This window comes from Eulemur rufifrons, chromosome 6, assembly GCF_041146395.1.
Source record: "Eulemur rufifrons isolate Redbay chromosome 6, OSU_ERuf_1, whole genome shotgun sequence".
Taxonomy (NCBI): Eukaryota; Metazoa; Chordata; class Mammalia; order Primates; family Lemuridae; genus Eulemur; species Eulemur rufifrons.
In genome coordinates, this window is record NC_090988.1 from 14,691,101 (window position 1) to 14,707,955 (window position 16,855).

Below are 16,855 nucleotides of genomic sequence, written 5' to 3' on the forward strand. Positions count from 1 at the left end.
TGTGTGAATAATCCAACTGACTCACAAAATAACTGTGCTACCATAAAGGACATTCAGCTGATCATACTGCTGCTTATTCATGCCCTTAAAGACATTTTGGGTAACTTTTCTTACTTACGTCTAAGTTGAGTAGAGCTATTTCATGTTTAACTGACACAAGAGACGAAAATGAGAGGAAGAAGAAAAGCTCAGGGAACCAAACTAAGTAGAGGCTGTTGCAGAAGTTAGAATTTAGAGGAAAATCAGGTTTAACACTAATTAAAAAAAAAAATTCATGGCTAAATGAAAAGGAATGTTTTCTCCAAAATAAATAGATACCTCCATGCTATCAGGAAACTAAAGCTCAAATGTGATTCTGTACGGGAACACTGAATTATCGAGATGGTCAAATTTCTACCTTTTATTAACTATGCACAATGCTATTCTCTATTGTTATTTTAGGGAGAGGTTATGCATATAATTTGGAAGACAATTAACGAATAATAAGTAGAGTATTATACTAAGACTGTTTATGTATTGCTATTCCTAATTCATTACAAATGCATTTTAAACAAATTCCTGTTCTTATCCATCATTCCCTCTTGCTATCAGCATGAATGCTATTATAATTCCTTTGTAAGTGCCTAACACAGTTCCTGGCATATCAGCTCAAAAGATATTAAATATTTGATGAGTAAATGGATAATTCCACCAGGGGACTTGTATGAAAAACTACTAGGGAACACGTACTATAATGGATGTATGTCAACTTTGGCTTTCCAGCATGTGAATGCCCTTCTGATTGGCAGAAAAGCAAAGAGAAATAAGAAGCAGGAACTCTTCTCACTACAGAAACTGAAGAGGAGCAGTTATTCACTTTCTTCACTCCTTGGAAGCTAGAACATGTGAAGATGACCTAAACCTGTCTAACTATAAGTGGAATTATAAATCTTAAGGGGTAAGCAAAGACACAGGGCCCAACAGAGCTTACTCACAGCAGATATAGAAAAGTTAAGAAGGCAAAGGCATGGCTATAAGTGTCTGAGGGCAGCTTACTGATGACTGTCCAAAGACCAGTGTCAGGAGCACATTGTCTATATAGTGAGACGGACATCTTGGCTGTGACTTGCTTCCCATCAATCCTGCCCCAAGCCTAATTCTTTAATCTTCTTGCCAATTCTGTAAGCTACAGAGTATTCACTACTCTTTTACAAAATTCCTATCTTACTTAAGTTGGCCAGAGTTGATTTCTGTTGTTTGCACTAAGAAATTGGTACCACAGAGTGGATCATAGGCAATAGTCCCTCAGGTAATTAAGGGCAATTTGGGATTGCCTTCTGGCCTGGAAAGGGCTGGTGAATATCATATTAGTGTTCATGGAAGGGATTCTGTAAGTCCTTGACATGGAGTAGTGAAATAACTAATTATCACTTGTGGTCATGTGGAATGCTCTATGTGATTGAGAAAGTGCTGTCAAGAATAGAACAATACGCAAGGCATAAAGAATTCAAGACCATAAGGTAGAGCATCTGCTATTCTAAAGGTACAAGATAGCTTAAATAAAGAGAGGATAGTCAAATCTCTACAAACTAGGCTCAAGGCACAGACTGAAACCCAGTACTGTTAAGAAAAGGATCTTTTTTCTCTTTACAACAATAGAGCTGAGGTGCCCATTAAAAAAAAAAAAATGCACAGGTTTGATGCTCCAGGTTGCTAAATTACAAGTCAGTTAAATTTGCATGCATATTGAGACTACTATATGAAAGTTGGTGCTCTGATTAGAAAAGAGAGAAAGAGGATTGGAATGGAGGTATACGGGAGGATTCTGAGGAGCTGAGTGAGAGTATTCTGAATCCCTAATTCTCACTTAGGCCCTCTTGCTAGCTGGGTAACCCCTCTTTCTCTTGTCTTCTTGAAAAGGGAGTAAAATTTCCCTTCCTAAAGGAATTCCCTTCCAAGAGGAAGCTAATTCCCCATTTGCTTCACTCTTCCACACATACATCCTGCTCCACCAGCATCAGGTAACAGCATGCTCTGTGGGATGAATTACAAAACACCAAAAGAATTATAAGACATTAGTCATTCACATGGACAAACTTATAGAAAATAACTATAGGAATAGATTCTGAGTATGTTAGATAAAGGAATGAAAAGCAATTTTAGATCTAGCTTTATTAACATAGGTATACTTACCAAAGATTCTGAATTCAAAAGCTACCTTCAGTGGCTGGGAATGGTACTAAATGCTTGTCTAGGTGGTTGACTGGAAACTGGATTCAATGATATTCTATGCTAAAGGTAGTTGAGATCCCCAGCTAATTGATCATGGAATGCTTAGGATTAGAATAAATAGGTAGTCAATGAACTCCTTTCAACCAAAACATTAAACCAAAAGCAAGACCACTTCCCTAAAGGGAACCAGAAAGACAGCAGCACCACTAAAAACTTTATGATGATTACTTATCATATCCCCATTTAACTCTTCAGGAAGTATACATTTTGAAGAACAAAAGTGATGCCAGTTATTCCTTAGAATAGATAGGTCTGAAAACCCAAGGTGAAAGTGAAAGACATACTACATCTCATGATTATGTGACCAACTTGCAAAACTGTTATTTCACATTCCTAGGTTTAGAGGCTTTAGAACCCAAGAGCAAAATGTCTCCACTAGTACTACAACAATTATTTCAATTGGAAGCTGAGACTTCCAACTACCCACTTTAAGTTTTACAAATCACTAGGAAAAATCACGCACACACCCCCTCCAAAAAAGAGTTTAATTGTCAGGCAAGATAAGTGATCTTGACTGCCTTCAAGGTAAAATATAGTAGGGGTAATATGTGAGTGCAGATGAAACTCAGAGTAACCCAGAATTAGCTTTCCTTTTCTTTCTTCTCTATTTTTCCCATTATTTTATAAAGGGTATATGCTGGGGTAGTTAACTTTACAACTGAATCGATAAGTTTAAAGATACAGAAATAAAGGTCAAATGGATACCACCCAACAATCCAAGACTTGGAAATAGATGCAGCAATTCATGAGAACTAGGTTATCTCATTTCAGGAGCAAGAAATATATTTTCATTTATATAAGGAATGTATTAAGGCAAGTAAGAATAATTTTTTTTTTTTATGTATCCATGGGAAAAAGGTACACATAGATGTTGAGGAATCCGACTGGCAGACAATAATACATGTTATTTTTGCTGAATTGTTCCTATCTGGGGAAAGTCCCAAGGTAGAGGAAACAAGATTTTACCTCTCACTACAGAAGCTAAAATGGAGCAGATAATCCTTCCCTCTATGTCTTGGGACAGTGTGACTACACATCCTAAACACTGCCAATCAGTTGGTTTATAGATTTTTGACCCTGAGGGAATGAAGTAAAGGTCAGTGAGATATCCTATTAGAATATGAGCTCCATAAAAGTAGGAACTTTGTTCACTTTAATTAACTGCACCTAGAACAGTGCTAGCCATATGGAAATACTTAGTAAGTACTTTTTAAATAGAAAAAAAAGGTCAGTGACAGATTATTTTCAGCAGTCATAGGAGCATCAAAAGTCCAATGACCTCGTCCTTTGTATTGTTTGTGGCTTAGTTTCTAACAAAAAATGTTTAAAAAGTAAAAAAAAAAAATTAAAATTAAAAAATCCTTATGGAATAAGGATATAAAGAAAACATTTTTGTGCTGCTTTATAATGTGTTTGTGTTTTAAGCTAAATATTATTATGAAAGAGTAAAAAGTTCAAAAACATTAAAAGTTTATAAAGTAAAAAAGTTATAATATGCTAAATTTAATTTATTATTGAAGAAAGAATTTTTTTTAATAAATTTAGTGTAGCCTAAGTGAACAGTGATTATAAAGTCTACAGTAGCATACAGTAATGTCCTAGGGCTAAGCCTTTACATTCACTCACCATTCACTCACTGACTCACCCAGAGTGAATTCCAGTCCTGCAAGCTCCATTCATGGTAAGTGCCCTAGAGAGTTGTACCATTTTTTATCTTTTTACTGTATCTTTACTGTACCTTTTCTATGTTTAGATGTGTTTAGATACACAAATACTCACCATTAGGTTATAATTGTGTACAGTATTCAGCACAGTAACATGCTGTACAGGTGTGTAGCCTAGGGGCAACAGCACATACCATATAGCCTAGGTGTGTAGTAGTAGGCTATGCCATCTGGGTTTGCATACGTGCACAACATGATGTTCATACAGTGAAGAAACTGGCTAACAATGGATTTCTTAGAACATATCTTTGTCATTAAGCAATGTATGACTGTGTATATATATATCTCTTTGTGTATCTATGTATATACGTATTCCTATGTATGTGTGGGTGTGTATACACACATACATACAAAAGCTTCTTGTAGCAGAATGGAAGTTAAGTAAACTATAATGACAGATTTATGATCTAAGCCTAACATTTACTTCTTCCATTAATATGTTGTTAAACCAAATGAAACCACAGATACTAGATCACTTTTTACCTAAATATTATCTCATATTGTTTAACCTAATATGTCTAAGTTGTGTTAAATAATATAGTAATATCTATTTTTCCCTTAGCTGGCTATTCTTAGTTAAGTTTTAAAGGTTATCTTCAAAACCTTTACTTAATTTGTCTAATATTGTTAAGTGCTTAGGCTTTAAAACACTACTACTAATACCATAAAGTCCTTTTATACAGCAGTCTTTTTATATAGGTTGAGCCTAATAGAATGTCAACCCCCTTAAAGTCTACAAATAATAGAAAACTTTGGGGAAAAATAAGTATGTTCAATAAGAATGAATTAGAATCACAAACATATGTAACCAAAGGATCAACTAATCTGATCCACATTCAGCCTTAACTTCAATACTCCTCCTGTCAAATGGGTATTCATATTATTCTTAAAGTCATTAAGGAAAGAAAGCATATAATTTTTTTGGTAACTCATTCTAGTTACCAACACCTTGAAACCTGTTTTGGGGGGCATTTTTTTTATATTTGTCTATATCATACTTGCTACATTTCCTTTTACATTTACAGAGTGTTAAAGGCAGTTCCTCACCAAACAATATATAATACATAAACATTTCATATACTTAAATATAATTATTAATTTAGCCCTTAGGCTTTCTCTTCATAATCAACTATCCTGATTCCTTAAATATTTCCTCAAGAGTCTATTTTCCAGTTTTTTTCTCATATTCTGTGAACCTACTACACATTGGCCAAATCTACAAATAGTAGAACTTAGTATATCCTGAAAGCAGATGTAACATGAAAGAAAAGATTAATTTTGGGGACAGGTAAAAATGTGTCCCCATAGAAGAGGATCAAAAAGGAATCAATAATATGGAGTATGCAGTGGGAACTATTAGAATTAGTTAAATACTTACCTAATCATTCTTAATACATATGGCAAGGCTAAAAGAAATACACCATGGAAAATGAGATAAAATAGAGCTTTTGTGTTTCTTTCTTTTTTAAAAACCTATTACCAACGTCCTCTAAGAAGAATCCAATAATAAATTATTAGATTTTGCTCTAAAAGAATAGTTCTTAAGTTGCCTTGACACTCTCTAAAGTGTTTTGCTAAGCTGATGTGGGAGTTTTTTACCTGAATGGCACTTCTTCCTGTGGAACATCCACATAGTAACGAATAAAAAATCTCTCAGAATCTTCTCGTTCGCCATCGGTAACAACACTGCCATTAAGTTTGGAAACTGATGGCAATCTATAAATTAAAACCAAAATAAAGACATTTTAAGATACTAAAAATGTTTAGCTTTAGAAAGAAAATAATTGGTTTGACACTCAGTCTTACTCTTTTGAAAGGACACAGTGGATGTAGTTCTTCTGCTCATGTGCAACTACTGACTGACATGAACTAAAAGTGGTATAGAACGGAAGAACCAAAAAAATCTAGTTTAATTTTTAGAAGTGACATTGACCTTTCATAATTATACCTCACCTTTCAAAATAAGATTCTAGCACCAATTTAAACAAATATAATACAAACCCCATATATAATTTTAAATTCTTTGGGAGCCACATTTTTAAAAGTAAAAATAAAACAGGTAAAATTAATTTTATTTTCCTTTTTTTTTTTTTTGAGACAGAGTCTCACTCTGTTGCTGGGGCTAGAGTGCCGTGGCGTCAGCCTAGCTCACAGCAACCTCGAACTCCTGGGCTCAAGCAATCCTCCTGCCTCAGCCTCCTGGAGTGCTAGGATTACAGGCATGAGCTACCATGCCTGGCCTAAAACAGGTAAAATTACTTTTGATAGTATATTTTCTTTAACCCAATATATCCAGAATATAATCATTTCAACATGGAATCAATATTAAAAATAATAAATGAGCTATTTTACATTTTTTATTTATATAAAGTATTTGAAATCTAATATCAATTTTACCCTTATAGCATATTTTATTTCACACAAGACATATATTAAGTACTCAGAGCCACACATAGCTAGTGGCTACCATATAAAATAGCATAGATCTAAACAGTAGTCAGTACAATTGGGTTATATAATTCAGGAATTAACTTCTTATGTTTACAAAAGAATTGTGTAAAGAAAATAAAGTACCAGGACTATAGCAAGATTTCTTTTCTTAAAAGTATGTTGACATTTATTTCTGCAGAGAGATATTAATATGTATGTTAACAATTGCAAAGCAGTAAACATACGCTAGGCATTAGCTGGTTACAAGGATCAATACCCTGTTTAAAGAACCAGTATACTTTAAAGAACCACTATACTTGGAAGAAACTGAAAGCCTACTGTTCCCCTTTCAAAACCACTACATATTGTACAAAAAGAGAACAAAGCATAGATCCATGGCCCTTGCATTTTAGCCAAAATCTTATTTCTTCTAAAAGTTCATACAAAAATAAACACTCATGGGAAATTCCTATGAGTTTATGCAGGCAGAGGCTTAGACACAAAAGGCAGGGAGAGTCAAAGGAAGAAGATGGCAATAATGGTAGTCATATTTAAGCCAAACTATATTCAAGAAGAAAATATGCTGCTCTCTTAAGTTTTACACTAATGAAATAGCCCAATTTTCAGGTTTTTACATTTTAAATGATCAATATAACAGAGAAAATAAGGACAACTACAATAAAAATTATTCTATTAAGTCATTAAATATGAAATGTCCGATTTTGAATCAAAAGTGTAGTTTATTATATCTCCAACAAGAAGTAGTACAATTAATCAAAGTATGCACCTAAACTATCGGCACAGTTTTGCCATCTTAACAGTAGCTTGTTTATGCCAGCAGTGAAGAAGCATGGAGAGCGAGTGGCAATGAAATTGTGAAAGGCATCTTCCACGTGTGAATATTTTTCCATGTCAGAAGTGGTCCAAAGTCTGAAAGAAGTGGTAGTCAGTTGGTGCAAGGTCTGTTGAATATGGTGGATGACAGAGAGTTTCCAAATCCAGCTTCTATCGTTTGAGCAGCGTTGTTTGTGAGACATGTGGTTGAGCATTATCTTGCAAGAGGATCAGCCTGTCTCTATTGACCAGTCTCAGCTGCTTAAGCGCAAGCATACTCATCATTTTGTCCCAGTTGGTTACAGTAGACGTCTCCTATAACCTATTGACCAGGTTTCATGAAGCTATAGTGAATAATAGTAGCGCTGAAACACCAGACACCATTAGCTTTTTTTGATGAATATTCAGTTTGGACTGTGTTTCAGCACTTTGTCTTTATCCAACCATTGTGCAGAACACCTGCGATTATAGAATCCATTTTTCATCACACGTAACAATACGGTATAGAAACAGTTTCCCTTTAGGTTGTGACAGCAAAGAAAGGCAAGCTTCGAGACAATTTCTTTTCTGATGTTCACTTAATTCATGTGGAACCCATCTATCCAGCTTCTTTACCTTGCCGATTCATTTCAAATGGTCCAATATTGTTGGAATAGTAACGTCAAACCTTGCTGCTAATTCTTACGTAGTTTGAGATGGATTTGCTTCTACGACAGCTTTCAGCTCATCATTATCCACCTTGGTCTCAGGTCATCCATGTGGCTCATTTTCAAGATTAAAATCACCAGAACAGAACTTCTCAAACCATCGACAATGTACTATGTGTTCATTAGCCACATCCTTCCCAAACACTTCATTCATATTTTCAGCTGTCTGTGCTGCATGGGTTCACAACAGAACTCATATTCAAAACTAACACAAATTTTTTACTTATCCATGGTTTCACAAAAATTGCTCTAAAAAATTTGAAACGTAATCACAAGCCAAAATGTGCATTTGAAAGAATGAGGATATACTTTCATAATAAAAACAAAACAAGAAGTGTCAAAGTAAAATGTCAGAGATATCAACTGTCAAACTTAGTACTTAAGGAAATCGGACATTTCATACTTAATAATCTAAATACACACTTTTTACTTTGTGACCGAAAACAGGACTTCACATATTCTAAGTCTTAAAAAGCATAAAAATAGAATAGATTTGTGAGGAAATATTTCAGTGGTCTCAGCAGCACAATTATATTTTACATTTTCCTCATCATATTGCTTGCATTCCTTTTCATCCAGGGTCTGGAGCTACAGAAGCAGCTCCTTCAAGCACAGTGTACTCAAGAGATGGATAAACTCGTAGTCCACTCCCCCTAAATAGTGTGCTATCCCTTTAATGAAACATTAAGGTCCCATGAAAAGAATGCAACAGAATCAGGACAACAGACCTGGCTATTACCAATTTCCTTCGCTCCTCAGTGGTATATGGCTGCAGAAGAGGAATTCCTAACAATCTCACTTCTTCAAGTTTGGGAAATGAATTTAGTTTATCGATGTCTTCCCAGGATTGCAAACCTAATTTGAGAAATATATTGTGTAAGTAAATCCAGAAAAGCACACTAATAAGAACATAGCAAAAAAAATTACTTCAATTAATAATTTATGAAATGTTAAAATGATCATAAACTAGAGACCCTAAAATTTTTATCCAAGGAAAGAGAGGAGTACAGTTAATCACTGTGACAATTTCCCCACATCCTTGCCCATCTCCTATCCCAGAGTCAAGGTGAGAGAGTCTTATTCTCCAACATCCGCTCATTCACTGATTCTCTATCAAAATGGCTTATAAAGGGGGTAACTGGTGGTTTCAATAAGCAGGACGTTGCTATGACTATGTAATAAAAAGAGTGACGTGACCAACTCATTTCATTCACATAGGGACTCATGGAATGTAACTATTATCAGAGTTGATACCTTCATACTCAAATTTTTACCTGACAAATTCTAGAATGAGGCAAGGTCAATAGAACCAGAAACTAAATACAGTCATCCCTTGTTATCTGTGGAGGACCAAGTCCAGGACCTCTGCAGATACTAAAATCCACAGATACTCAAGTCCCTTATATAAAATGGCATAGTATTTGCATATAACCTATACCCATTCTCCTGTATACTTTAAATCATCTCTAGATTACTTATAATACCTAATATAATATAAATGCTATGGAAATAGTTCCTATACTGTATTGTTTAGGAAGTAATGACCAAAAAAAAAAAAAAATAGTGTGTACGTGGTCAGTGCCAACACAACCATCCTTTTTTTTCCGAATGTTTTTGATCCACAGTTGGTTGAACCACAGATGTGGAACCCATGAATATGGACGGCCAACTGTATTATCATTTTCATACTGTCCTCATTTTGGTGACAAAGGAGACAGATCCAAAATAAAAAACAAACAAAAACAGAAAACCTAAATCTTGAGAATATTGAACAAATTAAGATTTTTACTCCTAAAATGAAACTTTCCCCATGGTTGTGAGCAATATTCAACATCTAAGTCAGGTAGGACGTCCAAGTAGGAAAAATATTCCTATAATAATGAAGCTGGACAATTTTGTAACACACTGAATCCATTTCAGGAAACAATGTGGTCCCACCTATTTCTATCAACCTTTAGCAAAGGTAAAGGCAGAGAAGCAATTCATGAGGACTCTGGTGCACAAATATCCTAAGTCACAATCATCCTCTTCCCTTACAATGGCATTTCCATTTAGGAGGAAGAACAGTTAGCTCAAGGGATGTCATGTTGTGAAATAAACAGCTTCTTTATGCAAAATATTGGTTTCTAAAATTTATTCCCCACCCTTGTAACCCTCTATGGCGAATTAAACTAAGCTTATATTTTTTCAGTTGTAGGTTAGAGTTATTTTTAATTATGTAGTTGTTTTAAGAAAAAGGCTGAAAGACGATGTCAAGAATGAGAAGAAAAGTCACAGATTGGGACAATGTATTTGCAAAAGACACATCCGATAAAGTACTATTATCTAAAATATACAAAGAACTCTTAAAACTTGACAATAAGAAAAAAAGTAACCCAACTAGAAAGTGGGCCAAAGACCTGAACAGAAGCCTCACCAAGGAAAACATACAGATGGCAAGCAGGCATATGAAAAGATGCTCAACATCATATGTCATTAGGGAATTATAAATTAAAACAATGAGACACCACAATATACCTAGTAGAGTGGTCAAAATCCAAACCATTGACAATGGCAAATGCTGGTGAGGATGCAGAGCAAGAGGAACTCTCAAACATTGCCAGTGGGAACACAAAATGGTACAGCCACTTTGGAAAACTGTTTGGCAGTTTCTTACGAAACGCAACAGTCTTACCATATGATCTAGTAACTGCACTCCTTGTTGTTTACCCAAATGCACTGAAAATTTGTGTCCACACAAAATCCTGAACATAGATGTTTATATCAGCTTTATTCATAACTGTCCAAACTGGGAAGCAACCAAGATGTCCTTAAGTAGGTGACTGGATAAAATAAACTGTGATACATTCAGAAAATGGAATATTATTCAGCACTAAAAAGAAATGAGCTTTCAAGCCACGAAGACATGGAGGACTTAAATGCATACAACTAAGGAAAGAAGTCAATATGAAAAGGATACATACTGAATGATTCCAACTAGATGACATTCTGGAAAAGGAAATACTATGGAGCCAGTAAAAAGATCGGTGGTTGCCAGAAAGGGGGGGATGAATAAAGGGAGCACAGAGGACTTTTAGGGCAGTGAAACTATTCTGAACAATACTCAATGGTGGATACATGTCATTACACATTTGTCAAAATCCACAGAATGAACAAAACCAAGAGTGAACACTAAGGTAAACTATGGACTTTGAGTGTGTCAACATAGGTTAATGATTGAAGTAGTACAAACATACCATATTTGTGTGGGATGTTGACAGTGGGGGAGATAGACTGTATATAAATGGGGAGGTGGTATATGGAAACTCTCTGCATTTTCTGTTCAATTTTGCTATAAACCTAAAACTGCTCTAAAAAATAAAGTTTTTAATTAAAAGAAAAAGAAATAAGCTAAATATACTCATTCCTGTGATACACAGGATCAGATAGCAATAAACTGACAATAAATTATATAGAGATAATAGAAAAGTGAGCATTTGAAAAGGCATAGCAGGTTGGAATTGCTTAAACTAAGTCTAGACAAAATGGTCTAGTTTGTAATTCTTTGTACTCTTTTTACTCTGCCTTTTATTATCCCATTCATCAATTTCATTTCACTCTTTTCATAGCATGACCCCTTTAATGTATAAGATACAAATTGTTAATATAATGCTATGCCACTTAATATTTAACAGAGCATTTATGAAAGTGAATGCCTTAAATTTAGCCAGTCAATAGGCATCTGCATGTCGTGTTGAAAATTCATCCTATAAAAAGATAGAGCCATGACTGAAAGAAATATACTTTCATTATATTTCGTGAACAAGCTCAGATCAATCTGAATATAGAATGAGAACAAGCCTGAACCTCACCTGACTTGTGGAGGCTGATGGATCGCAGATTAGGAAACAACCTGGCCAATGAATCATCAGGCTCCTCAATAGCATTCAGATGATTGTTGGCCAGGACGAGGGTATCCAGTGAAGGAAACATAACTCCTAACTTTCGTATTTCAGTCCAGTCTTGGAGGTTATTGTCTGTTATATGTAGTAGCTTAAGAGAATGACAGCAAATAGAAGGACAAGACACTGTTTCATAGTCATTAAGGCACAGGAAGAGCTCCTCCAAACTGCAGAGAAAAAAGGAAATATTTCATTGTTTTAAGCAGTTTAGTTTCTACTTTATACCTATTTTCATTCATTCAATAAATAAATAATAAATAAGTGCCTACAAGATGTGAAATTCTGCTAGGTATCATAGAAAAAATATAAAGATGTCTTCCTGAAGTTCAAAATCTATCTGGGAAGACAAAACCTAAAGTACATGAAACAGTGGAGAATGACATAAGGTAGCACTAAATAAATTCTGTGCTTAAGTAATTAAGTACTAAATTAAGCAATACTGACTACAAGTATAATAGTAATTCATATAGGAAGGAAATTGAAATTGCAGTTGGAATAATCAGGAAGGGATGCAAGGCCTTGAAGAAGGGGTGGACTTGTATAAGTTGAGAGGAGATAAAAGAAAATTCCCAAAACAACATGAACAAATGTTTAGAACTAGAAATTGTAACTATCATTTATTGAATCCCTACCCTGTGTCAGGCGCATTGTAGATTTTACTCTTATTTCTGCAAAGTAATACAATTATGCCCATTTTACAGACAAGGCAACAGCTCAGAGAAGTTAAGCACCTCATCAAATGTCATTTGGTTAGCATGGGGAACTGGTACTTAAAAGCTCATTCTACACCATGCTGATGTTGCATGCAGTCAGGAAAACAATCTCATTAGAGTGGGAATGAGACATTAAGATGGAATGAGATAAGATTCTTAAGGGGTTTGAAAATTTCCATATTTAGACCGTCAAAGAAACTACAGCTTCATACATTTCTTTAAACTACTTTCTTTGCACATTTAGGTGCATATACAAAGATAGGTACAAACAAAACATTATAAAACATTTCTAAACTGACGAAAGTATAATTTCTTTCTTAAATCATTGAAAAGAATACCTGGACCATTTTCCCATCAGGCCAGCTAAGCACTTAATCATCTGAATGTTAACATGTTTTAGAGATACTGTGATTTTTTTTCCTCCCAAAGAAAGGGGCTGAGGCTAAATTCCTATATCAGGTAAATAGAAGATTAAAATGGAGTAAAGCTGAATTGATCTAGAAGTGATAAGTGCTTCTCAGGGGTATTTTTTAGCCCAAGGATGACATATCCTATATCTTGGTGCTACTCAACACTGAACACGTATTCCATTGGAAATGCTACTAGATTACCCTCACACCCTCATTCCAATGACTTCATTTTTCTAATCTCCTTCTCTACTTAATCTGCAGTTCTAGTATTGCTGAGATGGGAGATCAGCAGTAACCCTATGTACTAACACAGATGGCAACATAGCTCCCTCGCCCTCATGCTGTCTGGGCTTACTCTGGTAACTCCTGCAGTATCGTGTGGACTGTCTCCCAAGAAGCTTTGCTGTTGTTGAGGACAAGTTTGCGAACCCCAGAGAAGGACCCAGCACATGTTCTTTCTAAAACTGACAAATTCAGAGGGTTGGAACTCAGGTTTAGAAACTCCAACTGGGGAACATTTGACACAATTTTACTGACCTGGGGAGAAAAAAAGAAAAGCGTTGTTAGGCAGTAATCAGAGCTTTTAAATAGCAATCATGCTCAAGAAAGCCTACGCGAGCAGGTCTCCAGGCAAAGGGCCATTTACATCAGGGCATAAGTGATTTCAACAAATCTTGGCAAATAATTTAATCTTTCTATGAAATAGTGGCATAATTGACTGGTACATAACATAACTTATGGTACAAAAGAAAAATTTCCTATGTCACCTTTAGCAAGGTTTCTGATTCTGCCCTGTGTGATGTTCTCTTTGATAAATGGAGAAAAGATAGTTTAGAAGACACTTTAGGCTTTAAATTTTTAAAGAGCTGAGATTGGGTCACGTAGTTCTCTTTGAACATCTCCTTCCTCTCATTTTCAGCACATTAAGCCTAATTAAAGGTTTATTAAAAAACACCTCGTAACAATTCATGTGTTCAAAATTGATGGAATAGTCACAATAACTCAGAAAATAGTTTCAGTGTGGTTCAAAAATGTACCAAACTTTAAAATATATTTACTAAAAACCAAAAAGCATCCATAACTTATAATAAAAGGGAAAACATCATCAATTTAACATTTAGCTAGCAACCTGGTAGACAAAAAGGAAAAAAAGGGAAATGAGCATTATTGACCACAAGTATTTGCTCTATATAGTACTAGTTTCTTTGACATAACTTATTCCATTAAATTTTCAAAACAACTTGCAAAATAAATAATATAACACCATTTTCATTTTAATAAATGAGGAAGCTGAGGCTCAGAGATGTTAAATAATTTGACTAAGGTTTCACAGTCACAATAGCCAAATCTGAGATTTAAAAATCAGAGCCAAAAAAAAAAAAAAATGAGAGCCATTGTTCTTTCCAATATAGCACAACTACTACATCATACATATAACCAAAAAAAAATGAGTCAAGATAAGTGAAGAATACCTGGCTCACTCTGTGAGAAGAACTAACTTAAACAAGTATGCGATAAATGCTAGATGTCTAGTAAATGTATAAAGCATCAAACAGCCAGGCAATGTGGTAACTAAATTTATGAGAAAGAGAGTAGAAAAGAGGAGTTAGGATTAGTATTAGAGTTGGAAAACCTGGTTCAAACCAGGTTCCAACACTTCTGAGCTGAGCGGTTTCAGACAAGTTACTTAACCTTTCCAAATCTCAGTTTCCTCATTTATAAAATAGGGAAAATAGTACCATCTACTTTATAGGACTGTTGGTAGGATTAAATGAGATATATGTGTAATGTACTCAGCACAGCAGTTGGCAAATTTTTTGAAACTTGTTTCAATAGCATACATTACCCCAATAGCATGTAAACTTTATGAAAGGAAGAACAGTACTTACCTAGTTCGCTACTGTATAGTGGGCACTTAACATTTCCTGACTGGCACAAAATTATTTAATAAATGTAACTATTAATATTATAAGTATAGTACGAACCAATATATCAACCCTGGTTATCCATCAGAAACACTGGTAGAATTTTTAAAATATCCTGATTCCCAAGTTCCACCATAACTATTGAGTCAGAAGCTTCACAGGTGGGACAAGCTTCAGGGTTGGGACCTGGATAGCTTTCTGTGTAGAGCTCCAGAGGTAATGCCCAGAGGGTATCCAGGGAAGACAACCATCAGTAGAAAGAAAAAGTAATGTGTACTTTACATCAGCTCTACCACGGACATTCAGTTCAGGAGCTCTACAATCAGTAAGAAGTAGATTAATTCCAAGAAGGTTCGGAGGAATATGTCAGAGGGAAACCCCTTACATTCACTTTTTCACCTACTCCACACACTAACTCTTTGAAGTGGGAACCACTTTTATCCTCCTTTTACAAATGAAGAAATGAGCTACCTTTTAGAGAAAATACACTAGGCTTCTGTTTAAAGTGTAAGGAATTTATATTAATCTGCACCTATTCTCTTATTTGATCCCTTCTGTGATCAAATGGTACCAAACATTTGTGCAATATATGGCTAGAATTTGATGTTTAATCTGTGACCTAAACACAGCTAACCAGCTCATGCAGGGACCAACTCTGTACTGCATTCTATGACTTGAATACTAATGATATGAAGAACTTTCATACACAAGATGATCATCAGCTATTCTTAACCTCTTTTGGGGGACAAAAAGAGAGGAATTGTGCTCCAACTAAAGCATGATGAATAACTGTTAACTATAGTATAACTCCAGTTAAATAAAAACAAAACATAAACCCTTTGCTAACCACCACCTCCCATAATAAAGAGGTAAATACTTAAAAGTGTGTAATTTGGGGGTTTTAAAGCAATTTCTAGGAGATTTCCCAAGGCTAGCAGACACATGATGTAATCGTCATTATCTGCATCCATCAGTGAGGATAAAAATTTAGAATAATTACTCAATTAGCCCTGGAATATACCAAAAGATAAAATTGGACTAGAATCTAATTTAAGCTGCAAAAATAATAAATGTTAGAAAGAAAGAAATATTTTCTTTAAAGGGGTGAAATAAAAAAGGTTTTGTGGGTAACTTCAAACTAATAAGATTCAGGAAAATATAACATTCACTACATAGATAAATTTACTTATAATGTAAAAATTTCCCAATAGCAAAGGCTCACAAACATTCTGTGAATTTCTAGAGCAGTATACTGACTTCCCTTTTTAAAATTCTTAAAATAAAATGACTCCTCCAGCTGGAATGAGTTAAGTATGATCATGTGCAGAAACATGGAGATGAACTGAGATCACCTTTTAGGTCTCCACAATTCTATGATTTAATAGAGGACCCTCCACTCAGGTATCTAAAGGAAGAAACTGAAGATTTAAGAAAAATGGGGAAAGGGTTTTAGGATAACAATCTGTAATTTATACTCAGCTATTCTCTGCCTCATCTGAGTGGCTAATTCCTCCCTCCTCTCAACTACTTGGTTTAATTTCTTTTACAAAATGGTTTTGATAAGGAAGGGAGAAAAAAGAAGATACCTTGGGAAAGGTCAGACAAAAATCTGTTCAGCCAAAAATTCAAATCAAAAGCTAAAAAATGCATTATTTTTACACATAGGTGCCCAATTCTGGAAGGGTGGAGACAAATCCTTGCCTCCCCCAGATATATTACATTTCCCACCCATATTTATCTTAGTCTTGGATATATAGCAGCCAGTTTTTAAACTACAAGTTACTCAATCTATAACATTAATGACCATTCAAAAAACTAATAGAACATTTATATTATTTTGTTCCACATTGTTTCACTACTGGCTGAAATAAACTTAGTTAATGGCTAGGGACAGATGATC

General features: G+C 34.9%; 1 protein-coding gene across 3 annotated transcripts in view; it reads right to left on the reverse strand.

Annotated features, from left to right (window-relative positions):
• The window catches only part of TBCEL (tubulin folding cofactor E like), a 68,016-nt gene that overhangs the window by 25,804 nt on the left and 25,357 nt on the right, over positions 1-16,855 (reverse strand). For all 3 annotated transcript variants that reach the window (XM_069470774.1, XM_069470775.1, XM_069470776.1), the window contains exons 4-7: positions 13,386-13,567; positions 11,818-12,074; positions 8,695-8,821; positions 5,595-5,711 (exon numbers count right to left, since the gene is read on the reverse strand). In XM_069470774.1, the coding sequence (XP_069326875.1) occupies positions 5,595-5,711; positions 8,695-8,821; positions 11,818-12,074; positions 13,386-13,567 (683 nt within the window). The remainder of the gene's footprint in view (positions 1-5,594; positions 5,712-8,694; positions 8,822-11,817; positions 12,075-13,385; positions 13,568-16,855) is intronic.